This window comes from Nelumbo lutea, chromosome 1 (assembly GCF_056320005.1).
Source record: "Nelumbo lutea isolate HS-2025 chromosome 1, American lotus-T2T, whole genome shotgun sequence".
NCBI lineage: Eukaryota > Viridiplantae > Streptophyta > Magnoliopsida > Proteales > Nelumbonaceae > Nelumbo > Nelumbo lutea.
In genome coordinates this window covers 68405093-68432679 of record NC_142684.1, presented here as the reverse complement: position 1 = coordinate 68432679, position 27587 = coordinate 68405093, and the positions used below count along the sequence as shown (strand labels likewise).

Below are 27587 nucleotides of genomic sequence, written 5' to 3'. Positions count from 1 at the left end.
TACTTCCTTTGAGAGATAAAAATGTCATGCTTAGATCAAGCTACCTCAATTCCTAGGAAATAGTGCAATTCTCCTAGGTTTTTCACTTCAAATTCCTTGTGAAGATGTTGCTTGAGAGCTTCAATTTCAAGCATTACTCCCTGTTATCACAATGTCATCTACATAGATTGCAAGTAGAATCAGGGAAAGATCTATCTTCTTAAAGAAGAGAGTGTGATCTGACTGAGCCTACATGTAGCCGAATTTGTCCAAAGCCAGTCTAAACCTATCAAACCAAGCTCTCGGAGATTGTTTCAACCCATACTAGTGTTTTAAAAGTGCAAGGTGCATAAAAGGCACAGGGGTCAATTTGCGCTTGAGGGGCAAGGCGCAAGGCAAGGTATGCGCCTTTTTGAAGCAAGGCGCAAAATTATAAAAGAATGCTAAAAAGTAAATAAAAAAATAAAAATAATAAAAATAAAAATAAAAAATAAAAAATACTAAACATAATATTAATAAAAAAATATAAACTTAAATTTTAAAATAATATTTTAAAAAACCTATTATCTAAAATCAAAATACATAAACATAAGATATAATTATGTAAAGCATATTCAAATGAGAATTTAAAAATAAAATCAAACATATAAAACATTTTCAAGCATTTAAAGCCTTTAATCTCTTTTTTCACTCAATTGCATTACTTCACGTAGCTAATGTAATGTAAAACATATTAGATTCCTGATTCTACAAGTCGCCTTTGTGCCACACCCCTTGAGGCAAGCCTAAACAAGTCTATGTTAGGTCTTAAATTCTTAGTTTTCACACAAAAAATAATGATTTTATAGTTTTACTTGCTTTTTAAGAAGACATTTCATTAGGATGAATGAATGAACAACATTACCAAATTAGGGGTTCTCGGAGCTTCAGTGAGCGAGTGAAGTGAGCGAAAACTAAGAATTTAAGACCAAATGTGGATTTGTTTAGGCTTTCCTCGAGGGGTGTAGCATGGGGATCTGGGGGCAGAACCCCCGACCCAACCGCTATGTTCAGAAAAGGCAAAAAGGCGTCAAATTCTCAAAAGGCGCACACATGGGCTGAGGCGCAAGGCGCATCAGGCACATGCCTAGGCGGCACACCAAGCATGCACCTTTTGAAAGGACTACGCCTAGGACCTAGGTGAGGTGCATACCCTGAAATGCGTCTTGCTTGTGCGCCTAGACGCGCCTGAGGCGTGCCTTTTAAATCATTGGCCCATACAGGGCCTTCTTCAAAAGGTAAACTTTCTTTCATACTTCTATACTATAAAAACCAGAGGGTAACTCCATGTATACCTCCTCTTGCAAGTCTCCGTTGAGGAAAGCATTCTTAACATCCAACTGAAATAGTGGCCACGAGAAGTTTGCAACAATGGATAGTAGGACTCTTGATAGTGTTCATCTTTGCAACAGTTGCAAAGGTTTCTGTAATAGTCTATGCCATAAGTTTGTGTAAATCCCTTTGCAACCAATCTGGCCTTATACCTTTCTATAGTACCATCAACATTATATTTCACAATAAACACCCATCTGCATCCAATAGGCTCCTTCCCTTCAGGCTGGTTAACTAGTTCCCATGTGTTGTCCTTAATAAGAGCATCCATCTCTACTTGCATTGCTTCCTTCCATTCAGGTATCAAAAGGGCTTCTTGTACTTTTCTAGGTATAGGAATAGTAGCAATACATGCCAAATAAGCTCTATAGGATTCTAAGAGACAATCATAGGAAAGGAACTTGGAGATGCAATGGGCAGTGGATGAGGTGCAACGACACTTTCCTTTATGAACTGCAATTGGAAGATCAAGATCATCTGATGGTGAAGGTTGTGCATCTGTAATAGTGGGATCAACTGTGGGAGTAGTAGTAGTGTTTGGACCTGGGGCTGTAGAAGATGTTGGAATTGACCTAGATTGTTGTTGAGCACGAGAATCAACCCGCTTCCACCAATTTCTGTGTTACACGAGAATCAACCCTCACCCTCTTTACAACTCTCCCCCTCAATAACTTGGACAGGTAAAGGAACTTTTGGGGCTGAAATTGAAATCCCTTCCTCACTACTCTCCCCCTGAGGAGAAGCCCTACAATGGTAGGGCACATCCTCAAAAAAGGTGACATTCATGGACACAAAACGCTTCCTTGAAACAGACTCATAACAGCAATATCCCTTTTGATTTTGTGTATACCCAAGGAAGATACATTAGTAGCTTTGGGATGAAATTTGGAGTGATGGGGTCCAAGGATTTGAACAAAACAAGTACACCCAAAAGTTTTAAGGGGAATAGTGAATAGGTCCTTATTTGGATACAGAAGACTGAATGGAGTTTGCATGTTTAGAACCTGTGAAGGAACCCTGTTAATAAGGTACACGGCTGTACAGATTGCATCCCCCTAGAAGCGTATGGGAACATTAGAGTTGAGCATGATGCTTCTGACTATCTCTAAGATATGTTTGCTTTTCTCTCATCAACCCCGTTTTGTTAAGGTGTATGAGGATAGGTGCTTAGATGAATGACCCCATGATCAAGGAGATAGGATGCCAAGGGTTTTGCAAAGTATTCATGGGCATTATCAGATCTAAGAATTTTGATCTTAGTTTCAAACTGGGTTAGAACCATATGATGGAAAGCCTAGGTCAGAGAAGGGACCTCATCTTGAGAGTGCATAAGGTAAACCCATGAGAAACAGGTATAATCATCAACAAATAACAAAAAGTATCTGTACCCTCCCATGGTGGGAGTATAATATGGCCCCTAAGCATCAGTATGTGCAATTTCAAAAGGAAGGTTGCTTATTTTATTACTCAAAGGATAAGATGATCTACTATGTTTTGCGAGTTCACAACTTTCACACTTTAAATTAGACACAAATACAGTTCTACTACTGATTCAAATAAGTTTGGAAAAAGACCCTTCAAAGACCCAAAAGATAAATGACCTAAGAGGTTATGCCAAAGTATAATTTTACTCCAACATTGAGAGGTAAACAATTTCCAACTTCACTATGCTTCCCCTATGATGTTCAAGCAGATAGACTCCATTCATCTCACGACCAATCCTAATCACCTTCATTTCCAGATCCTGAAAAACACACCAATCAGGGTAAAAGGTTACTGAACAGTTTTGATTTTTAGTAATACTACTAACTGAAAGCAAGTTAGCACTAAGCTTGGGAACACGCAAAACTGAGGATAGGGTGATGGCATCAGACAATCTGATGTCTCCATTGCCAGAGATTTGCAAAAGGGAGCCATCGACAATAGAAACTGTTTCTCCCAAAGGATAACAATAGGTGCTAAACAAAGTAGATAAACTGGTCATATGGTCTGAAGCACCTAAATCTATTACCCAAAAATGTTCTGTATTACCTGGAGCTGAAGCATGGTAAGCTGAGGCCCGGTTACCCGAATGAGCAAAAGCTGAGGTTAGAGGAGCTAATGATGGCTGGGGAGATGGAGCTGAATTACCAACTTCATTTTCCAGTTGAGTCAGAGCAGCTCGGACAACAGCTAGGGTGTCTAGAGGAGTGCCTTTTGTGCCTGATGAGGCTATACTATCAGTGTTAACAGCCATATTAGCATTCACCCTTTTGTTTTTGAGTTTCTTTGGAACTAGATGAGGATGCAACTTCCAACAGGTGTCGTTAGTATGTTTAGGTTTCTTGCAATGTTCACATACTAGGTTCCTCTTAAGTTTCTTGGGTCTAACTGCTGCCAAGGCTGATTCGAAAGGTTGTTGTTGCAACATAACCTTTCTCCTAGTCTCTTCCTTGTGCACTACAGAATAGGCTTGTGATAGAATCACACTGTCTCTTGTCAACAACTATTGTCTTACAATGTCATATTCAGAATTCAAACCAGCCAGGAACTCAAACACTATTTGTTTCAATTTGTTTTCTGTAAGTTTGTGCATCCCTCTAGCTCTCTCGTTCAATCGTTTCAAGGTGGTCCATTTCATGCCATAAGGATTTCAAGGTTGCAAAATAAATAGTGACTTGTTTCTCTCCTTGCTTGAGATTTTTAACCTCACATTTCAGCTCATAGGCCCTAGCAACATTAAGGGGCTAGGAGTAGGTTTCTTTCATAACATCCCATACTTCCTTAGCTGTTTTTGCCCATAAGTAGTTTTGGCTAATATGTGGATGCATAGAGTTGCACAGCCATGTCATCACCAAATAATTCTCCTGAACCCACTTAGCATAAATGGGATCCTCCTTAGTGGGTTCCTTCACATCTCCCAACAAATAGTTCAGTTTTCCTCTACCCCCAATGGCCATCATGGATGATTGGGCCCATTCTAAGTAGTTTGATCCATCAAACTTAACAGTTGTAATCTGAAAAGTGTTCTCAGTCATGTTTCCTGAACCACCAGTCCCAAAAACACCTTCCCCTTGGTTCTTGAACCCCATTCTTGGTTAGGAGTTAATTAAAAAGCACCTTCTAATCACTATAACAGTAGGCCTACTGGGTCTGGAACTAATAACTGCTCTTGAAACAAAGAACAGTTCTTGAAACAAGTAATTAGTAGGCAGAAATCAGATTCAAAAGTAGTTCTTGAAACAAAGAACTGCTCTACTGGGTCTTCCAAAGAGCAAAGTCAAACTTAAATTGAGAGAAGCAAGTCTAACCACCTATCTGAAACAATAACAGTCTTGGATTCTTTTAAGGTTTTCTCTAAAAACCCTAAAAAGGATAAAAAAGAGATTTTTTTATAGCCGCACCTCTTAGATTAAACTAGCCTTGCTGCCGAACTCAAGAAAGGATGAAAACTTACCCAGAAAAATCTGAAGACACTGATCTTGATCCAAAAAATAACTCTAGAAATTCTGATCGCCACCTTCAGTCTTGATAAAGAAACTGATCTTGGACTCTTTATCTTTCTCTGATTCTTCCTGATTATCAAGAACACAATCCACTCTTTGGACAGCTGCTACAGTTTCTGATAACCTCCAAGAATCAGCCGAAAAAAAGATCCTCTAAATCTTCCAGCCCTAGGCAACTCTCATGTGGTTGGCTGGATCAGACTCACATGATAAGCCTTAATCCTTCTGATACCAAGTGGTTGTACAAGACTGCAACCAGTTTTAGGTTTTGAACAGAAAATAAAACTAAAAGAAGAGGAGAAAAGAGAACTCGTAGAGAGATTTCTCAGAAAAGAGAGAAGGGTTTTTGTTGTGTTTCTGCCGCCCCATTTAATTGATATTTATAATCATTAATCTCCTTACAATAGTAGGAGTTATTCTAATACCCCTACTTAAACTCCAACAAGAAAAAAAAGGATAAACATAAACAAGGACCAGCCGGCCCAACCATAAAAGGGAATAAAAAGCATAATAAATAAGAGTGTGGTTGGAACCACACACACACACTACTAAAACTATAATAGGTGTGGGGTTGGAACCTCACACACTACTATCTCTACACTAACATTTCTTGTTCTGTTCTCTTTTCAATATATGCTCCATTATCGATCTCTTTTCTCTACTTCTGTACCCCTCATATTTCTTCTTTGTTTTTTTTTTTTTCTTATCAGCAACACAAAGTCAAACCCCCTGCTTAGAAAGGCTGTCTGCCAAGCTCCTATTTTCTTCTTTGTTTGAAACTAAAATTATGTATCTTATGCTTTACACTGCTCACATATCATACCCAAAACAGAAAATCAAGTCCAGAATTTTGGAAAGTTAAGGAAACATCAAATTCTTGTCACCACATAAGCATAAAGATGGTGCCTCAAGATGTAAAAAACCCATAGCCACTCTATAAGGCAAGAAGTGATTCGAAACTGTTGTAAGATGAAGAAATATGCCAACCAACCGGGCTGTCCAAGATCAACAGTTAATAAGGATTACAATTATTTTGTCTGTTTATCCCTATGCCTCTGCTGGTTCTTATTGTACGATTACAAGGCAATATGAAGAAACCCCCAAAACTGTCTAAAATTCAGACATGGTTTCAAATGTCGCCAAATGTCGCTAATGTCGCCCGACATATGTCGATGTCGAGGCTCACCGACATGAAACTGGATGGTAATATAAAAATTACACTATGTCAGTCGGCATTTCCTATATTTCGAAAATGTCGACCAAATCGGTCCAAATAACCAAAAAAAAATACAGTTTTTCCTATTATGTCGGCAAGATGTCAATTAATGTACATTAAAAATATAATATCTTAGTATATTAAATTAATACAATACAGTATATTAATATAGATTATTCCATTAATATTTCAAATAAAATATTTATAAAAAGAATTAACAAAATATAAAAACAAATGAATAAATTAATTACTTTATAATATAAAACATAAAATATTTTTCAAGTAATAAAATATTAACTAGTTAGTATTTTTTAAAATATTTATTAAAATCAGAAAATGTTTATTAAATTTTATAATTAACCATATTCAACATTTAATATAAAAAATAGAATAAATTTAATAAACTTTATACTAAATCAAAATTTATTATAAATTTAGTATTAAAAATCATAATAAATTCATTAAGTTTTATAAGAAATCAGAAATTATCATAATCTTAATACTACAAAAAGGAGAATCAGTTTAATAAATTAATAATAAAACATAATGTATTATAACTTTAATATTTAAAAAATCAGAATAAATGTATTTCTATTTATTAGTGTGAAATAAATATATTAGAATTTATAATAATTCAGAACTAAAAATAAGAAATGAAAATATCAGAAAACCTTGTAAAAACATCAAAATGCATAATAAATCAGTAAATCGTCATTTACTAATTTGTTATTGATCTTAGTTTCTTAGCTTTATATAATGGTTAGGAATAAGATAATAGTCTAGAAATATGTATTAATGCTTCTTTTATCATTTTACAAAATATTTTTGTATATTTCCACAATGTCTCTAATTTTTACAATATTTCCCCTCGACATTTCCGACATATGTCCTATATTTTGGTAAGCGACATTTCCATCGACATCGACATTTCAAACCTTGTTCACAGTTAGAGTTCTATCGAATATGCCCTAGTGGAGATTGTGATGCACCCGATAACAACTTGATGACATAACTTCCAGAAAAATCATTTTAAAGGGCCCCATGTAATCTAGTAGTCTATAAGCATGCTAAGCACAGAGGCTCAACATATGAGAGGATGAAAAATGTAGATACCAATACATACATATGTAGGGAGCTTTCTTATATGACCCCACCTATTTCTACCACTTGGAATCCAATAAACCATCAGATTGTCCAAATGTTCAATACCACGGTTCATAGCTGTCCCAAACCCAGCACTGTATTATTACAGTTTAGCAAGTCAATTATAGACAGCAATAGTGTTAATTTTTAAATATACAACTTGTCCATAAAAAAGGACCTATTGAACTAGTGGCAAAACCCTTTTGTTGAAACTTTTCCATGAATAATGGGCAAGAAGAGGAATATGGAAACACTATAAGGTACTGGTGTTGAGAGAGTTGAGACCATCTTAAGGACATTTTGTGAGTAATAATTTTGAAGTATCTAGTTATTTTCAAATAAATGCTATAAATCTCAATTGTTTAGGTAGTTTGAGAGAAATTTTTGGTACTTGTGTGTGACCTAGAGGATAGTAATGGGCTCTACTTTTAAGTGGCTAACCAAGATGTTTTGATGGCTTAGACAAGTTATGTTCAGAGGTAGAGAGGAGAAAGGAGAAACCTGTTGAACAAGAGAGTCTAAACCCTACATAAGTATGGGACAAGAAATTTAAAATAAAATAGTATTTCCAAATCAACACTTAAAGTAAATGAAAAAGACTAAGTTACCCCTACACGGCCAACTCTAACACTCCCTCTCAAGCTAGAGAATATATGTCATATAATCCCAGCTTGTTACATATATAGTTCACTCTCCCCGAAACCAAACCTTTTGTGAACAAATCTACCCATTGATCACCCGAACTAATGTGCTTTGTGCTTATCTCTGCAATAAGGACTTTCTCCCTTACAAAATGGCAATCAACCTCTATATGTTTTGTCCTCTCATGAAAATTGGATTATGTGAGATGTGGATTGCAGTTTGGTTATCACAGTACAATCTCATAGGTTTTCTTATTGAGAATCCAACTTCTTGCAGGAGATTTTTCAACCATACTAGTTCACATGTGGTATATGCCATGGCCTTGTGTTCAACTTCAGCACTACTCTTCACCACAACAGTTTGCTTCTTACTTTTCCATGTCACCGGATTTCCTCCAAGAAACATGCAATACCTATAGTGGATTTCCTGTCAGACACTGAGCCTACCCAATTTGCATATGTATACCCGACTATCTCAAGACTTCCTCCTGGCTTATACAACGACCCGCGACCTGGAGCTCCCTTCAAGTACTGTAAAATTCTAAGAACTGCACCCCAATGAGGTATTCGAGGATTTTGCATAAATTGACTCACCACACTAATGATAGAGGAGATGTTTGGTCTAGTAATGATTAGGTAGTTCAGCTTCCCCACTAATCGTCTATATCTTTCAGGACCATCAACCATTTCACCTGCATCACTGCTCAACTTAGCATTTGGTTTCAAGGGTGTTTCAGCTGGTTCAACACCTAACAACCCTATTTCTTCCAACAGATCAAGAATTTTTTTTTGGCACAAATTTAAACCTTGTTTCAACTTGGCAACTTCTATACCCAAGAAGTACTTCAACTTCCCAAGATCTTTTGTTTGGTAATGGTCTTGTAGGAAGGCCTTTATCCTTTCAATCCCTAGTTTGTCACTACCATTTATGACTATATCATCCACATAAACCACTAATAAAATCTTTTCGACTTTAGAATCATAGTTGAACACTGAGTGATTGACCTGGCATTGTTTCATTTCGAAATCTTTCACCACTTCATTGAACTTCTCAAACCTAGCACAAGGAGACTGTATCAGCCCATAAATTGCCTTTTTGAGTCTACACACTTTACCATCCTCCCCCTGAGCAACAAACCTTGGTGGTTGGTCCATGTAGACCTCCTCCAAAAGATCACCGTGGAGGAAGGAATTTTTAATGTCAAGTTGAAATAAAGGCCAATCATACATAACTGCAAAGGAAATCAAGACACAAACTAAACCAATCTTAGCAATAGGAGAGAAGGTCTCCATATAATCAACCCCATACAATTGAGAGTAACCCTTGGCAACCAATCGGGCTTTCAACTGTTCCACACTACCATTTAGTAAATATTTAGCAGTATACACCCATTTACAACCTAAAACATGCTTACCTGGAGAAACAGTAGTGAGTTCCCACGTGTGGTTGTGTTGAAGAACAGAGTTCCTCCTCCATTGCTTGATGCCACCTCATTGAAATAAGAGCTTGCTGGACATCCTTGGGAATAGATATAGAGGACAACAAAGAAATAAACTAGCAATGTGAAGTGGAAAGATGAGAAACAAAAACATAATTGGATATGGGTTGTATGGTACAATTACGTTTACCTTTCCGCAATGCAATGGGAAGATCTAGGTCAGAAGAGGTAGGCAACTCTGGGATAGGAGCAACTATAGGATTTGCAAATGAGGTAGAAGCTAGAGGAGGTGCCAGTGTCTGTCGATGAGTATACACATGCCGAACCGGTGGTCGTTCAATAGGAATTTGCACTGGAGGAGGTGAAGGCTCAAGCATAACACGACCTGAGAAGAATGGCATAGACTCAAAAAAAAAATGTGACATCAAGATAGACAAATGGCTTCCGAGTGATAGGATTGTAACACTTATACCTTTTCTGAGTCCGAAAATAGCCAAGAAAGATACACTTAATAGAACGTGTGTCCAACTTGTCTAAACCAATGCCTAGATTGTGAACAAAGCACACACACCCAAAGACCCGGGGAGTTAATGGAAATGAAGAGAAAGTGGGGAACAAAATTGAAAAGGGAGACGGACCATGAAGGATGGATGAGGGTATCCGATTAATGAGGAAACAAGCTGTGAGCACTACATCACTCCAAAAACGCTTCGGAACATTCATATGATGAAGGATAGACCGAGTAGTCTCAAGAAGATGACAGTTCTTTCATTCAGCCAACCCATTTTGTTGAGGGGTGGATGCACACAAGGTCTGATGAATGATGCCATGTTGTTCCAAATATTGTTGAAAGGAAGTATGAAAGTATTCACTATTGTTACCTGAATGAAGAATTTTTATTGGAACACCAAATTGCATACGTATTTCAGCATGGAATTTTTGAAAAATAGAAAACAACTCGCTTCTTTCTTTCATTAAATAAATCTATGTCATCCTTAAACAATCATCAATGAAAATGACAGAATACTTGTAACCATTATAGGACTAAATTATGATTGGACCCCAAACATCTGAATGGACTAAAGCAAAAGGACACAACATATGACTATCGACCCTAGGACTAAAGGAAACCCAATGGTGTTTTCCATATTGACACGACTCACACTACAAAGAAGACAAATGACTCAAAGAAAGAACAAGTAGCTTGAGAGCTTTGAGAGATGGATGTCCCAGCCGACAGTACCACTGGAGAGGAGTCAGAGAAGTCTGAAGTGCAACTAAATATCCACCACCATCAAGATAATACAAACCACTAGCTTCATGCCCTCCACCAATCTTCTTCCCCATCTTGAGATCTTGAAAAACAGAAGATGAATGATAAAAAGTGATAGTTAATTTACTAATACACATAAGGTTGAATGGAAATTTGGGCACATATAGAACAAAGGATAAAGAAAGAGATGTAGTATCAACATTACCAACACCACAAATGGGAGAAGAACCATTGGCTAGGGTAACAGTTTGAGACGTGGAAGTTTCAAAGAGGGAAGAGAACACACCTGGAGTCCCGATCATGTGATCAAAGGCTCCAAAATCAATGATCCAATGAGAAAGTTTGGATGTCAGACAAACCACACTTGAATGAGCAAGGGTAGCAGTGTTCTGTTGTGAAGTGAACTGAAGGAACCTCTCATACGAATCTCGCGGTACACTATCATCTCCTTCCCGGAAGCAGATGTAGATGTAAAGTGTGTTTGATCCGTCTGTTGATTATAACTCACATCACCAGTTCACCACTACCAACAGCTACATGGTTAGCCCATGTGGAAGGTGGGCCATGTAGATCATAACAAAAACTAATTGAATGTCCTTCCTTGCCACAATGTACAATTCCTAGTAGTGTGCCCTCTTCCTCTACCACGGCCTGCCCCCAGAGTCACAACCTCCACCGCTTCCACTACCACGATCAAACATGGGATTACCATGGCCTCCTCGAAATGCATGTCCTCCCCCTCTATTTCCACATCCACCTCCTCTCGCTACAACAAACATTGATCTGTCAGAAGTTGTGGTACTCTCTATGGGTCCCAGAGAAATCCTATGGAGCCGAGCAAATACTTCCTCAAGTATAGGAAGAGCAGAGCTTCCCAATATTTGTACTCAACCGGTTCATATTTTGATTTCAGCCCTACTAAAAATTTGGTTAGATCAAGTTGCTCCCATTGTTGTTGCTGAATTTTGACATCTGAAATGAGGGGGTGATAGACATTAAATTCATTCCTCATACTGGCATAATACTCTTCAAGGGTTTGACTTCATTGTTGTAAATTAAAGTACTCCTAATAGAGCTGATATACTCCCGTAGTATTGTCCTGTCTAGAATAAAGTTTCTTTACATGTTCCCATATTTCCTTGGTTGTATCTAAGAACATAAAGTTTGCACTTATCTTGGGTCTCATATTGTTCCATAACCACCATAACCCTGGAGATTCAGTTGATGATTTATCCTCCTTCACATGTTTCACCTTCCTCTTGGCCTTGAGAAAAACTTCCATTGACTTGGCTCATGGCACATAATTTTCACCATTAAGTTTAATTGATGTCATCTGCACACCTAAGTAGTCAAAGGGGATCACCACACTAGATTTCTGATCACTACCACCATCTCTGGTTGCTACCATGGTGTTCTCAATACAGGTAACTATCAATTGCACTTCCTACTTCTGAATTATCACCTACCAAAGAGAAATATTTCTGTTGTAAGTCAACACTGCTGCAGTCTACACATCACCTCACTGCACTCTTTCAATCAGCCACCATAAAAAAAAAAATACCACCATTCAGACATTTAGACCCATTCGGCCATCTCCTTCAAAAAAAAAAAAAATTCCTCACACCACTATTGATAGCCAACCACCATAACTGCAACAAGGAAGAAAACCCTCTTGAAACTGCTCAGTAGAGGGTCTGAACCACCATACACGCGACCACACAAACACTAGGGCTGTCACTCATGGTGACAGCAATCTGAGAATCACCAACGGGCTGCCACACCTTCCTAACACCTATAATAGAGATTGCGGCAATCCTGAAATCACCAAAAAGGTTGCCACAGCCTTCTACTTGGTGTAGCCCAGATCGTAGCCCAGAAATAAAGGAGAAAATACAAAGAGAGGTCGCAGGTCCAGAAACATTGAGATCACAGCCTTCTTTTTTCGTATTTATCGCTCTGATACCATGCTTTGATGGTTCAGACAAGTTCTACTCAAAGGAGGAGAAAGGAGAAATCTGTTGAACAAGAGAGTCTAAACCCTCCTAGTCGACCATAACCTTTTATTATATTCATTAAGGGTACAAAGTCAAATATGCCCCTACTTAAGTATGGGACAAGAAATTTAAAATAAAACAGTATTGCCAAGTCACCACTTAAAGTAAAATGAAAAAGATTAAGTTACCCCTACTCGGCCAACTCTAACACAAGAATATGAATTTGAGGATGCAATAGATGAGGAGATCAGCTAATGTGATGGCAGACGCCTAAGCTAAGCAAGGGGTTGAAGTAGGGGTCATTTGTTTTGGGCTAAGTCGTAATTTCTAACTTCTATTTTTTATTATGGGAGAGGTAGCACCTCGTGCCTCTCCAAGGGGTGCTTGTAATGTCCATTTCTTTTGATTAATAAAATTCTAATTACTTATCAAAAAAAACACACACTACACTGCCTAAAATCATGTATTAGAGATGATTGATCAATAATAATATCTCTAGTTCTGTATATCCAAATGGTCCCCAGAGACCAACTCATTTTGACTAAGGAGAACTACCAAATAAGTAATGAGAAAGCTTAATCTTTCCATGGCTGCAAAATGCATAATGCTATATTGGAATGAAAATTACAAACACAGATCTTCTTTCAAGCATGGTTTCAAATGTCACCAAATGTCGCTAATGTCGCCCGACATATGTCGATGTCGAGGTTCACCGACATGAAACTGGATGGTAATATAAAAATTACATTATGTCGGTCAACATTTCCTATATTTCGGAAATGTCAACCAAATCGGTCCAAATAACCAAAACAAATACAGTTTTTCATATTATGTTGACAAGATGTCGACTAATGTACATTAAAAATATAATATATTAGTATATTATATTAATATAATACAGTTTATTAATATAGATTATTCCATTAATAATTTCTATTTAATATTTCAAATAAAATATTTATAAAAAGAATTAACAAAATATAAAAAAAAGAATAAATTAATTACTTTATTATATAAAACATAAAATATTTTTCAAGTAATAAAATATTAACTAGTTAGTCTTTTTTAAAATATTTATTACAATCAGAAAATGTTTATTAAATTTTATAATAAACAATATTCTACATTTAATATAAAAAATCAGAATAAATTTAATAAATTTTATACTAAATCATAATTTATTATAAATTGAGTATTAAAAATCATAATAACTTCATTAAGTTTTATAAGAAATCAGAATTTATCATAATCTTACTACTACAAAAAGGAGAATCAGTTTATTAAATTTATAATAAAACATAGTGTATTATAACTTTAATATTTAAAAAATCAGAATAAATGCATTTCTATTTACTAGTGTGAAATAAATATATTAGAATTTATAATAAATCAGAATTAAAAATAAGAAAAGAAATTATCAGATAACCTTGTAAAAACATCAAAATGCATAATAAATCAGTAAATCGTCATTTACTAATTTGTTATTGATCTTAGTTTATTAGCTTTATATAATGGTTGGGAATAAGATAATAGTCTAGAAATATGTATTAATGCTTCTTTTATCATTTTACAAAATATCTTTGCATATTTCCACATATTTCATAATATTTCCACAATGTATCTATATTTTAAAATATTTCCCCTCGACATTTCCGACCTATGTCCTATATTTTCGTAAGAGACATTTCCATCAACATCAACATTTTAAACCTTGCTTTCAAGGAATCAGTAGTATTTTTCTGACAACCACTATCCAATGATAATTACTGTATAGAATTTGAACCCATGAATATCAGGCCAGAGAAGTGAAAGAAAAGGAACCAATGCTATAGAACATGCCTAATAGTAGGGTATAAAATAAATCAACATATAGAAATGCATGAAGCTGACCACAAACACAAGATCAAAGAGGCCAGGTTCAATGATGTGACCTGCCCCTGGGCCAGGAGCCCCCCATACATAGGCATTAGCAGATCTGGAGATCCATCCTAGTCTCTTCAAGTAAAAATCTGGATTGCCAATGTCCTGCTGAAGGCATCCAGTCCAAAACCTCTTGGTAGTTACCTTTAACTATAAAGTTCCTCCAGCCCAAGGAATAGACCAACTGAAGCCCTTGTAGTAGGGCTAATACTTCTTCCCTCAGTGAGAGTCCTTCATAGATGGGACCTCAGAATATTAGACCATTCTGGTCTCTGAAAACACTACCCATCACCTCCCATCCACCCACCCAGAAAGGTCTTGGATTGCCAGTAACAATCTTATCAAAATTAAAGGACACAGAAACTGGATTGGTGATGGAAAGAGCAAACTGAGATATTGGTGTGGGTCAAGTGAAGTTATGGGCAAGAATATCCTTCATCATCTAGGATTTTAATTAATTATTTATTTATTCCCTAAATGAAACTTCCTTTTATAAACGATGTTTTCTTGCATGAAAAAAAGAGGATGTACAGTCACTCACTGTATTGGGATCCCATCCCTCTCATTACCTCATAAATACAAATCAATATACTTTACCCTCTCTCAAAATAAAAAAAAGGAAGAGGAAAAGTAAAGAAAGAGGAACATGGGGAAAAGAAAAGGAAAAATTAACAGGCTAAAGAATAAAAATAGAAGCTTTATTCCTTATCAAAATTGGAAAAGGTAAAAAGGTGAACCTCTGGCATTTTGACATTTAGATCTTCTGAAAGATGATCAATGGAAGTATTTGCATCCACATCAAATATTCCCTCTGCTCTCATTACAACATATCCTGTTTTTTTCTGAATCTCTTCCTGTTATGTAGCAAAAGTAAATACAAATGATTAGAGACCATATAATTGATAATCAAGATCAATATAATGCAGGAGAAAACATTATGCAATGAAACATCTTTCCACTATTGAGAAAACATTAACATTGACATAAAAGTTGTTATCGAGAAAGAGAAACTAAATATTATTTGAAAATTGAAGAATAAAATCATTCAAAAAATGAAGCATAAAAACAAGGAATCAATAAGATTTACCTTGGAATCATTCTCATCAAAGATTTCACCAACAATTTCTTCAACAACATCTTCCAGAGTCGCTATCTGCCTCAACCATAACAAATAAAAACATGAGTTTCAGGAAATGAGACATGCATAATAAGCAGAAGAGGACTTAAAATAAACCCAGGTGGAAGCATTAAGAATGTTAGGTCCAACACTTGAGTAAAAAAAAGTTTTCAATTGATATGTCTGCAAGTTCCATATATCTGAGTAAGTGGACTCAGAAACACTATTTATGCTGATGGTTTTAGACCATTATCCAGATATCAAGGGCAAATACGAGAGCTATTCATACAGGTCACAAAAGTCATTTCCTTGAACCCACAGCTAATGCACCAATAAATCCAATTCTCTGGTTACCTTTGGATTAAATAGTTTACCTTTTATACTTATTAAGAGTACACATTGATTCTATTTATTCCCAAATCCCAACAGGTAATCTTTATTTGAATTCTAATAGCAGGTGATATATTGGGTAAATAGATGTGTGGCTAATAAAATTGCATGTTAGGTAAAAACACTTGAGCTGTTCCAAGTTTCTCAGAAGCTGATATATTGCAGGTATGGAAGGAAGTAGTATATTCCTCTAAAAACAAAGAAAATATGGGGATGGAATGGAAGCCCCCAGCTCCTAACAAATTAAAGCTGAATTTTGATGGGAGTTCTATAGGAAACCCGGGAGTGGCAGGAATTTGTGGTGTGTTTTAGAGACTCAACAAGTGAAGTGTTGGCAATGTATTCAGGACCTATAGGAGGCAACTCAATAAAGGCTGAGCTACTAGCACTTCTTCAGGGACTAATTTGGGAGTGCTTATGTTAAAAATAAGTGCTTATTCAAATAAGCACTTATTTGCATTTGGCATCCAGCTTTTTCAAGTACTTATTTTAAAAAATAAGCACTTATTTCATATTGGGCGTTTAGTAGTCTTTTCCAACAATAAGCACTTATTTCTTTCAAAAAGACAACTTTAACCCACACTTAACAAGTTATGCATCCTTATCCCTTCTTCTCCCTGCATTCTTCCGTCTCTACCTCTCCGTCTCGGTCACTCATCACGTCAAGAGTCTCCCCGCCGGTAATCCTCAACGTCCACCATTATCCTCCCCTCTTTCTTGAGCATACAGTAAAACACAGAGATGCAATAGACAATTCCAAAACAGAGAGATGCAATAGGCAATAGGCAATCCTCATGTCGGCCACACGATGGTTATAAGTTATAACCATGCTACTCTTTTCTTTTGGACATATCACACCAAAACACAGAGATGCAATAGGCAATTCCAAAACAGAAATCATAGAGACGGCATCCATCCCAATTGAAACATTTAAAACAGTGGTTAGGGCTGTCAGTAACCAGTTCACAAGGGGAAAATATAAAAAGAGAGAAAGACTAGTAAATGAAATAACAACTGAGAAAGCAGCAAGATAAGGAATTATGCATTGATCTACTTGACACAAACAACAGCATATAAATTAATTCAAGCAGAACGAGCTATTTTCCATTGACTTTGACTCCAGAAGATTAGGGGTATCAGAGCTTCAAAGCCCTCTCATTGATCATGCCTGGAGGCATTTCATGAGACACTGTCCCAGAATATTGGCCTTTACAAAACTGCACACTAGAGATAGAGAGTCACAGCCGACCAAGCCTGCAGCTATCATCGATCTTGTTGGGTTACAGGTGTTTGATGGAGGCCATTGTTGAGAGATGCAGCACCTTCAGAACCCGATTCAACCTGGTAATAGCAGCTTGGAAGCAGGATGTTCGGCTGTTACAAGGCACTCAAACCTCTATATATAGGGAGGTACTAGAGATAGAGTCACAGCCAACCAAGCATACAGTATTATCAATCTCTTCGGGTTACAGATGTTTGATGGAGGCCGTTGTTGAGAGATGCAGTACCTTCAGAACCCGATTCAGCCTGGTATGGCAGCTTGGGAGCAGGATGTTCAGCCTGGAATTGGGACAGTTTTTCCGTTTTGGTAGAGAAAATTCAATTATTGTTTAAGCACTTAAAAAAAAAAAAAAAAAACTGGAAATTTGGGCTTATCCAATAAGCGTTTATTTTGGGCTTATTTCCCAAACATCAATAAGTGCTTAATGGTGTGGTTCCAGCTAAGTGCTTCTTTGAATAAGCAATTATATTTAAGCACTCCCAAACTTGGCCTAAATCTTGCCAAACGAGCAGATTTTAAAAATTTGGATGTTGAAGGGGACTCAACTGATGATCTCTTTGTCTAACATCCAGGGTAATGCTCCTTGGATGTATAGACATTCCCTGAGATAGATTGAAAGCCTAGCAAGGGAACTCAATGCTTCTTTCACATGGATCAGAAGGACTGCAAATGCGATGGCTGACTCTTTAGCAAAACAAGGGGTTTACAGGCAGTAACTTTTCTAGGCCTTGTTGTAACACATTGTTGGACTGACTTTTTTTTCCTTCTTTTTTTTTGGGGGTAAATTGCTGAAACCTCCCCTAAAATTTAGTTATTGCAATCACCTCCCCTGAACTTTCTGATACAGTTGCAAGTAGACCCCCTCTGATAGAATCTTCTAAAAAAGGACATCAAAATGCCCAAAATACCCATGCAGTTACTATTGAGGCTGGTTTCTACCAAAAAAACAATACAAACTTTAAGAACAATAAAAACAAAGAGAATTTAAAGTTGCAACCCTTTGAGTGAATTGATATGATGGGAAATTTGAAAAATAAACCAATTTCAGAAAAGAGATTGGAAGGGTTTCGGGTAGTGATTCAAAGTTGTAATCATGTAAGTTAGGTGGACAATAACTTGTTACTTCAAATATCTACAATATTGTCACCAACTTGTGTTATAATACTATCTCTTTTACTCCACATAGTACTTGTAGTTTTCACTAGGGAATATGTCAATTCTAGTAAAATTTCATTTTGCTACCCAGGGAAGTGAAATGGAAATATGTCATGGATACTATCTCTTGTACTCCATGTAAATTTGGTAGTGTTCATTGGGGAAATGTCGATTCCAGTAAAATTTCGTGCCGCTACCCATGGAAATGGAAATATGTCGTGGGAATATTAGGGAAATTGGGGACATTTTAAACCATTCTCCAGAGATCCACCTAATGTAGATACTATTCTATCAATTGAATCTCTTTTCCAACGGTTGAACTTCAACCCTACTAGCTTTACAGTAGTCCTTACTTCTGTAAGCTCTTTCTCATTGTGAGACGTCTTACATCTTTCAAATAAACCCAACCCTACATCAGTTCTTATTGATGAAACTTCCACTACTTCATCTCCTATGTCAACAATAGCCTTATTATTACTAAATGGTAGCAAGGCGACAAGGAGTGCTCATTGTTCAGTTAACCGAACCATGGGCCTATTTTCCAAACTGAACCAGTAGTACCAGTTTTTGGAAAACTGATAACCAAAACCATATCAAAGGCAATTGGTTAACCGGTTGATCGGTTTGGTTAATCACCCATTCGGTTCTTAGGTTTTTCAGTCTTTTTATTTTTATAACATATATTATAAATAAATATAAATATATAATAAAAAACTAGCAATATATAATATTATATTTTAAATAATAAATAATTTATTATATATTATAAACATATATTTATATAAATAATGCATATATTCATTTATAGTATATGGATAATATAAAATATATATAATGTACAAAAATATATAAATATATGTATACCGGTTGGTTCGGTTAACTGCTGGTTTTTTATATTGGTTAACTGAAACTGAACTGATACCTTTGGTTTTTCAAAAATACCAAACTGATTTGTTCAGTTAACTGAATTTTTGGTCTCCTCAGTTCCGTTTGGTTTTTCAGTTTTTCATGGTCACCCCTAAAGGCGACACTGTTTTTGATCTTCAATTCTTCCACCACTAAGTTCAGAATTGGTTTCCAATCTCTCACTTCCTCTACTGTAACAGCATACCTCTTCTCCCAGTCACCATTTTCCATCTCTATTGACAACTTTAGCACATTACGTGAGCTAGCAATGAGAATTGACCCATGTTTCTTCTGTTGATCATCGCTGGCAATCGCTACATCCATATTGGACTCTGAGCTCTCCGTTTCTGCAAGGTGATCAACTTCCATAAATTTTTCAATCATCTTCTCTCTCAGAAATTCTGAAGCAATGAAACAGAGGTACTTTTGCATTTCTTCAAAGATCCTCATCTAGACGCTGCTTCCCTTCCCTTCTGGCAGGCAAACCATTTGCCAACAATCTTCTTCAGAGAAATCTGTTATAGTTACATACCAACCTTTCCTATTCCACCGCAAACACTGTCTATATCGTCTATCTGCCAAGTTTAGTTAATTTCTCCACCCTACTCTTCTAATAGAGAACAGCGCCCCATCCACAAAGCCAGCCACTGTAATCCTCCTTCGATTAGAAGAATTGTAGCTTTCCTCAACTTCCTAATCCTCACATACCATCAATCCTGACATCTACAGTCCTCTAAAATCAAGTTTTATTCTTCAGTCTGTAAGGGCCTTTTCCAAATCGTTGGTTGCTTCAATCTGTTTTAGTGTAATCCTGTAACTGTTTTCCTCTCAATTATTAATAAAATTAATCTTTCCTTGCTGATAAAAAAAATGTGTGGCTAGTAAAATAATATTTTTTATTACAAACTACACATTACAGGGGAGTTGGGGATGAGGCAGAGCAGGATGCATGTAAGGCCCACGGAGAGCCTGCGGTTGCACAGGTTTGATCCTGCACCTCCAAACTGGAGGAGATGCCAAGTCGCCAACTCAACTACTGGGGTAAGTAAAATGATTGAAGCAAATAAAATTGCAAATTCACCAACCAATTTCAGCTAGATACTGTTCATCAGCCTAGACTGAGCTTAAAATCCCTTCATGGCAAGAAGAAAGTTAAACCAAGGTTTTTAAAACATAACCATATTATGTTTAAAAGTTCCCAATGAGGCAATTCATCTACTTGTCATATAAAAGATGCTTATGGCTGGAACTATAAAAGTGGTAGCCTAAGATATCAGTTGAGATCAGGTGTCAGATTGACAACTTTGTCAATACTTGCTTCACACATGAACTAAGTATCCTTTGGCAATGCATCTACATTGATATTATTAAGGATAAATATGGATTAAGCAAACACTTTATAACCAAATAACCAGTGGCATGAATAGCTTTAATTCTTCAAGAATCATTCAGAGGAAAAGGATATTCATTTTTTTTGGTCATTTAAGAGTAGGGATCATTAAAAGGAAACATAAAAGGCATGAACTTACTCCTACAGTTCCACCATATTCATTAAGAACAACAGCCATGTGAACCTTTCTGATGCGAAACTCTCTAAGTAAATTCCAGACAGACATGGAATCTGAAATATCATTAAAAATAATGGGTTAAACAATAATCCGAAAGTGTCCAAGTGCACATAAGTAAAATTCATAAAAATAAGGTAAAAGATGATGGTGAAGTATACAGCATCAGCATCATCTAAACCTTAACCATCTATACAGATAATGGATTCAGCTACGTGAATCCTGCTTTGCCATTCTGTTCTGCTCAGTGTCATATCCATTGTTAAATTATGGGCGCTTAAATATTTTTTTTTTTGATAATGAAAGAAAAAAAGAAAAAAAGAGTACAAAGGAAGGTGACCAGCAGTAACCTGACAGAAAGAAAAAAAAAAAAAAGCTTCACTGTCAACAGCCAACCCCAACCCCCTTACACAAAATTAAAAATATCAGGCAACCATTAACCCTCCTAAACTGAAACAAGAAATGACCAACATTCAAAACAAGAAAACCAAAAAGAACGAACTCTTCAATCTCCAACATAAAAAAGGAACCTCTTACTTCTTTCTAAAGGCTTGGCTTGATTTCTAAAGGAACCTCCTACTTCATAAAAAAGGAACAACCTATAAGGCTGTTCTATGAGATTTCTTATTGTCGAAACATCTAACAGCATTTGGCTTCTTCACCTCTCTCCGACCCCTTTGTTCATTATTGATTCTTCCCAACTCCAAAATCAGATTCTTCTCAAAAAAATAAAAAAAAAAAGGGAACCGAAACCACCTCTTCCTCTCCTTTACAACTGGACCCACCTTCAGAACCCAAACTAGAGATTCCATTATCTGTCACAGGTATTGGAAATCTTTCTTCCAAATTTTTGAACATTTTCCTAGCAAAATCTTCCCCAACAATAACATGCAACCCCAGAGCCTTATGAACTTCCACCTCTACCTCCACCACCTTTTCCAAATAAACTGTTCCCCCCAACTACATGTGTCTTATCCACAATCACCTCATCATCTGAACCATCCGAACCATCTTTCCCAACATTACCATCTTCAAACTCATCAAAATTCTGTAAAGGCTTAGATCTTTATTTGTCTTAAAAATAGGCTTTAATGCTCAAATTCTTTTCAAAGATTCCATCACCTTTGATCCAACCCCCCTTCAACACCAATCCTTTGATCCTACTTCCCCTTGCCTCACTACAGCCAAGCCCTTTTCAGTCTGCCTAGCTCTTCTAGCCCCTTGAACTTGTAACAGATCACCATTTCTAACAGGTGTTGTATATGCACATGACCAAACCATCTCAAAGCTGACGAGGATATGGCTGCAGGCAACCTTTATACATATTTCATCCTTTCATATTATATTAATAAAACTTCCACTGTTACTTATCAGTAAAATTACACAATCCAACACTGAACGGCTCCTAAAATACTCGAGTACATCTTTTATCAAGATCCAATGACCCAACATTCTCTCTATCTTCAATACTGATAATAGGATTGATTGTCTTCAAATATTTGGAAGTTCTCCTCTTTAGTCCTTCCTAATGCACCAGCACAAATAAATGGCAAAAGATTAGTAAGATGGTTCCCCAACCACTAAAACACCTAGCCAGCCACAAAACTATCACTATTGGGATGTCCTGAGGGAGCACCTAGTTTTTCTTAAATAATATAAAAAAAGTGACCCTACACTAAGTGCATATTTCAGTGTAGCAGTAGGTGTGGATAATTTCTACCATATCACATTAGCTGCTTATGTTACCAATGCTCTTACCACTGTAATTAAATGATTGATGGTGAGGATTATAGACTTAGCAGTCAGTTATAGCAATCCTTCACAGTAGCAATCAGAAACAAATGTGAAATTCTAAACCCAATGCACCACTATCTCCATACCATTTCCATCAATGCCAAGGTTATGGATAAGGGTCAGTAATTGGAGGGTTTCACTTGAATCTCATTCTGCCCCATAAACTCTGTAATACAGTTGCCCTGCGGTTATGATAACAGTGACAATTGTTTCCTTGAAACAGAGGCTCCAACTTCACATTACATGGAGTCACCACAGAAATATTGGGCTATTAATATACCTTTGCAAATCCATTAATAACCTATCAACCAAAACAAGGCTATTAGCAACAAAAAATCTGCATAGAACATTACTAAAGTTTCATAATGAACCATGTATAATTGATATTGGGCCTTGTCTGCCTAGTCTCTTGAAACATTACTATGATTCTAATCCTTTTTTTCTTAATCTTTGAACAGTTGCATGCTTAGTTTCTTTCCATCATGTAACAAGGGTTGTGCCCCCAACTCCATATGCCAAAAAGTTAAATGTCCCTGGCTCTGCCCCTGCTTTGTGTATCAAGCTGAAAGCCTGAAACTGGCTTTGCTACCAAAGAATTTGGAAAAAGCACATCAAGCAAAACTGACATAAAGAGCATGACATAACACAGCAACTTCTAACTATGATGTGACGCCAAGGTTCAGGATTACCAGGAACAAAATATGCCTTGTGTGCGATATCCCTCACAGTGGAAGTCTCCAGTAGCTCACCCTTCAAAACCAAACAGAATAATTTCGACCATTATGAGAATACTGTTAAGCCAAATAACAAAAACATAAATACATGTAAAAAATGCTATTTAAACTCAAACATCTAGAAAGTCAATAATCTGGATAAGAAAAAAAAAAGAAAAAGAAACTAGCTGACCTTTTGAACATAATCAAGTAGATCCATTGCATATACAATACCCACAATGTTGTCAACACGTTGCTCAAAAACAGGCACCCTAGAAATAGATCCACAAATTACTTAGCATTTCCAGGTAAGTCAGTAAGCATTTCAAATATTGCACATTATTGGAAGTTCAAAATACCTGGAATATTGATGAGTAACCCACAAGTTGTGGAAATCAGTAGGAGTTGCACTAGCATCAATTGCAACTACATCTACCAAAGGAGTCATTACCTCCCTCACATGTGTATCTTTAATCTCTAAAACATTTTCAATCATATCCTGCAAGACAACCCAGATCAATGTCAAGCCACAGACAGACAAAAAGGGTTGGGGTAAAGCAGTAACAAAGGCTAAGAAGAATCATCAAGAAACAAAGCATTTTCCATAGTGAAGGAAATCACGTACTTGCAAATCATGAATTCCATCAACATTAATAACATCATTTCAAAAATGCATTCAGTTAGGCTGAAGTTTATGATCAATTTAGTTGTTAGATGTCTTTACGGTGCACAGTACATTTGTGTGAAGGAGGTGCAGGAACCAGATAGGGAAAAATCTTGCATGTGCGGGATTTTTATTTTTTAGCATATGTTCTCTCTTTCTAGAACCCTCTATTAGAAACCATAACCTTCCCTACCAATCCCAATCTATTTATTAGACCTATCCCCATCTTCCTAGCCTCAAATCCTAGCTTTAAACCCTAACATTGCCCTAGTGCTCTGCATTTTTTCATAGTCAAACAGAATGCATTCATTCATTCTCATGAAAAACCATGCTGTCCAATAGATGGCCAGCAAAGACCTATACATCCATAGACTGACAATTCTCCACTCTTTTTAATCTATGAACAAGCTTTACATCACATTTCTAGGTCCCAGGCAGCCCCAAACTAAACCATGTATTGATACCCTTGGCTTATCTAAACCATCAGCCAACTCATTAGCACTCTTTGTGGTCCATCTTCAGGAACAGTTTCAGGCTTCTCCCAAAGACTGAGAGTCCCCAACAGTGAACCTGCAATTCCATGGATTCACCTTTTCTGTATACAGCCAAGAGATAACAACTTGACAGTCACCCTTAGGCTGTTTGGTTTGAATGAAAAAGTAGGAAAAGGAAGGGAAAGGCAGGGAAACCTATACAAGGTTTTTAAAGGTTTCCCTACATTTCCCTTCCTTTCCCTACCTTTTCCTTCAAACCAAACGTAGCCTGAACAATTAAGTTTCCCCAATTATTCTCAAATGCTAATTTTAGACCTTGTATAACAGCCATCAGTTTGACCCTTAGGAAGATACCAGTCCCCAAAAGGCCCAAAGTAGCTAAGTGTTATATTACCTTAGTTGTTGTTCTAGGGTCTGTAGAAGAGAAGAGAGAAGAAGAAGAAGAGGAAGAGGAAGAAGAATGTATCAAAGAGAGGAGAGTGTGTTACTGTTCACACCCTCAAAGAAGCTATTTATACTTCGAAGAAAAATTACAAGAAAGCCCATACTTGGGTGCCCAAATACAAAAGATGATGAAAAGATTAAAACACACTTGTCCAAGCATTCTCAACACTCCCCCTCAAGCTGAGCATACATGGCAATCATGCCTAATTTGACAAGGTTTTTGGCAAACTTTGGATGGTGAACACCCTTAGTGAGGCAATCAGCTAGTTTGTCTTCCGACCTTACAAATGGAAGCCAAAATCTCTCCACTAACAATTCTTTCACTAATAAAGTGTCTATCCACTTCAATATGCTTTGTACAACCATGTTGAACAGGATTGTTGGTTCGAGTGGTTAAGTGTTGGGGGGCTTATTTATCTTTTATGTGTAAGTTCTTTACTCAGTTAAGGACCTTTAGTTATCGGACCTAAACCTGTTTTATTTTATTATGCCTAGGTGTCCCATCACTAACCAGGGGCATTCTAGTCTATTCCTGTAACATCTTACTGTGAATATATATAATAGCTTTTAGGGCCGACTGAGAACACATTGCTGCCCATTCACAAACTTCTTCTTCTTCTTCTTCTTCTTCTTCTTCTTCTTCTTCTTCTTCTTCTACTGTTGTATTTCAACAAACAAGGATTGTGAGCAATATTTATGGCTGCTTGGTTGTCACAATATAATCTCATTGGGGTATTTGCTTGGATGCAATAAGGTCTTCAACTAGAATAGTTTAGACACTTTATGAGCCATTGCCCTGTACTCTGCCTCAGCACTAGAACGAGCAACAACATATTGTTTCTTACTTCTCCAAGAAGCCGCATTGCCTCCAACTAAGGCACAATAACCAGATGTAGATCTTCTATCATCAATGGACCCTGCCCAATCAACATCTGTGTAAAACTTAATCTTTAGATGGCCATGATTGGAATACAACATTCCTTTACTAAGGCATCCTTTCAGATAAGTTAAAATTCTATTGATTGCTTGCATATGAGATGTTCTGGGTTCATGCATATATTGGCTTACCACCGCAACTACATAAGATATGTCAAGTCTAGTCAAAAAAAGATACAGGAGATAACCCACTAATCTCTAATATATCCCTTCGTCTAGAAGAACTTCTCCTCTAGTAGCACTCAACTTGTGTTTAGGATCAATTAGAGTTTCTACAGGCTTACACCCTAACTTCCCAACTTCATGGAGCAAGTCGAGAACATACTTCCTTTGTGACAAAATGATTCTCTTCTTGGATCCTGCAACTTCAATGCCAAGAAAGTATTTGAGAACACCAAGATCCTTAATCTCAAATTCTAAAGCAATGAAGGATTTTAATTGAGAAATACATGTGATGTCATCGCTAGTCACAACAATGTCATCAGCATATACAATCAACATTGTTACTCTACCATCAACTCTTCTTATAAACAATGTGTGATCTACCTGAGATTGAGAGAATCCAATCTGTAAAATAGCATTTCTAAATTTGTCAAGCCATGCTCTAGGGGACTGCTTGAACCCATACAAGGACTTCTTCAAGCAGCAAATTTTTCCTTCACTATTAGAAAGCTTACTTCAGGTAGTGAGTCCATATAAACTTCTTCCTGCAAGTCCGCATTAAGAAAGGCATTCTTTACATCCATTTGATAATAAAGGCCAAGAGTAATAAACAGCAAGAGACATGATCACACGAATGGATTTCATTTTAGCAACTGGAGCAAAGGTTTCTAGATAACCAATGCTATAAGTTTGAGTGTATCCTTTGGCCACAAGTCGAGCCTTGTACCTCTCAATAGAGCCATCTACCTTGTACTTAATAGTGTAAACCATAGTTGTCAAGGCGACACCTAGGTAGGCGCCTAGCCTAGGCGCCCTTGGAGGCTCGCCTCGCTTAATCGCCAAGCAGTTTTCTATAGCGTGTTATAAAAAACCTTTATATTCTTAATTGTTTGAGGTTATAATTATAAAATAGACATTTTTAAACTAAAATATTCATTTTGTGTTTATATACTAATTTCTTTTTATTATTTTCTTATTTGTTAGGGTTTAATCAACACAAACATTGCTAAATGCTGTATTGAACCCTCGAAGACTTCAAAACCTAAACTAATAAGTAAGGAAGAACGTAAAATGTTGTCCAATCAACACATTTTCTTCTTTTTCTTCACTAATTTTGTGTGTGTATATACTAATTTCTTCTTCTTCTTCTTCTTCTTCTTCTTCTTCTTCTTCTTCTTCTTCTTCTGATAAATGAATGATAATTTATTCATAATAATCAGAATACAAAACAGCCTGCCCAAGGAGAGGCACGAGCTGGTACCTCTCCTCAACAACAACAATGTACTACATCAAACTAGGAGATGAGAGTTTACAGAGCTGCCCAGAATAAATGTTCCTTTGAAACCCCTTGCTTAGCTAACCCATCCACTATGGTATTAGCTGTTCTACCCACCCACTGATAAATAACAGTCATGTTCCTTGAAAACCAATTAGCTTTCTTCATAATATCCCTGTAGCACCAAATAACTGAAGCTGGATTTTTTAACCAACCCAACAACGACTT

The 27587-nt window shown here is 36.7% G+C and overlaps 1 protein-coding gene across 7 annotated transcripts in view; it reads right to left on the bottom strand.

Moving 5' to 3' along the window:
• LOC148875104 (putative DUF21 domain-containing protein At3g13070, chloroplastic) overlaps positions 1 to 27587 on the bottom strand; it is a 77215-nt gene that overhangs the window by 5915 nt on the left and 43713 nt on the right. For all 7 annotated transcript variants that reach the window (XR_016105241.1, XR_016105240.1, XM_088965367.1 and 4 more), the window contains exons 7-12: positions 23743 to 23882; positions 23577 to 23655; positions 23360 to 23420; positions 20841 to 20932; positions 15549 to 15614; positions 15199 to 15315 (exon numbers count right to left, since the gene is read on the bottom strand). Coding sequence is in view for 5 of the 7 variants with exons in the window: in XM_088965367.1 (XP_088821493.1) it covers positions 15199 to 15315; positions 15549 to 15614; positions 20841 to 20932; positions 23360 to 23420; positions 23577 to 23655; positions 23743 to 23882 (555 nt within the window). In the remaining 2 variants the exon portion in view is untranslated. The remainder of the gene's footprint in view (positions 1 to 15198; positions 15316 to 15548; positions 15615 to 20840; positions 20933 to 23359; positions 23421 to 23576; positions 23656 to 23742; positions 23883 to 27587) is intronic.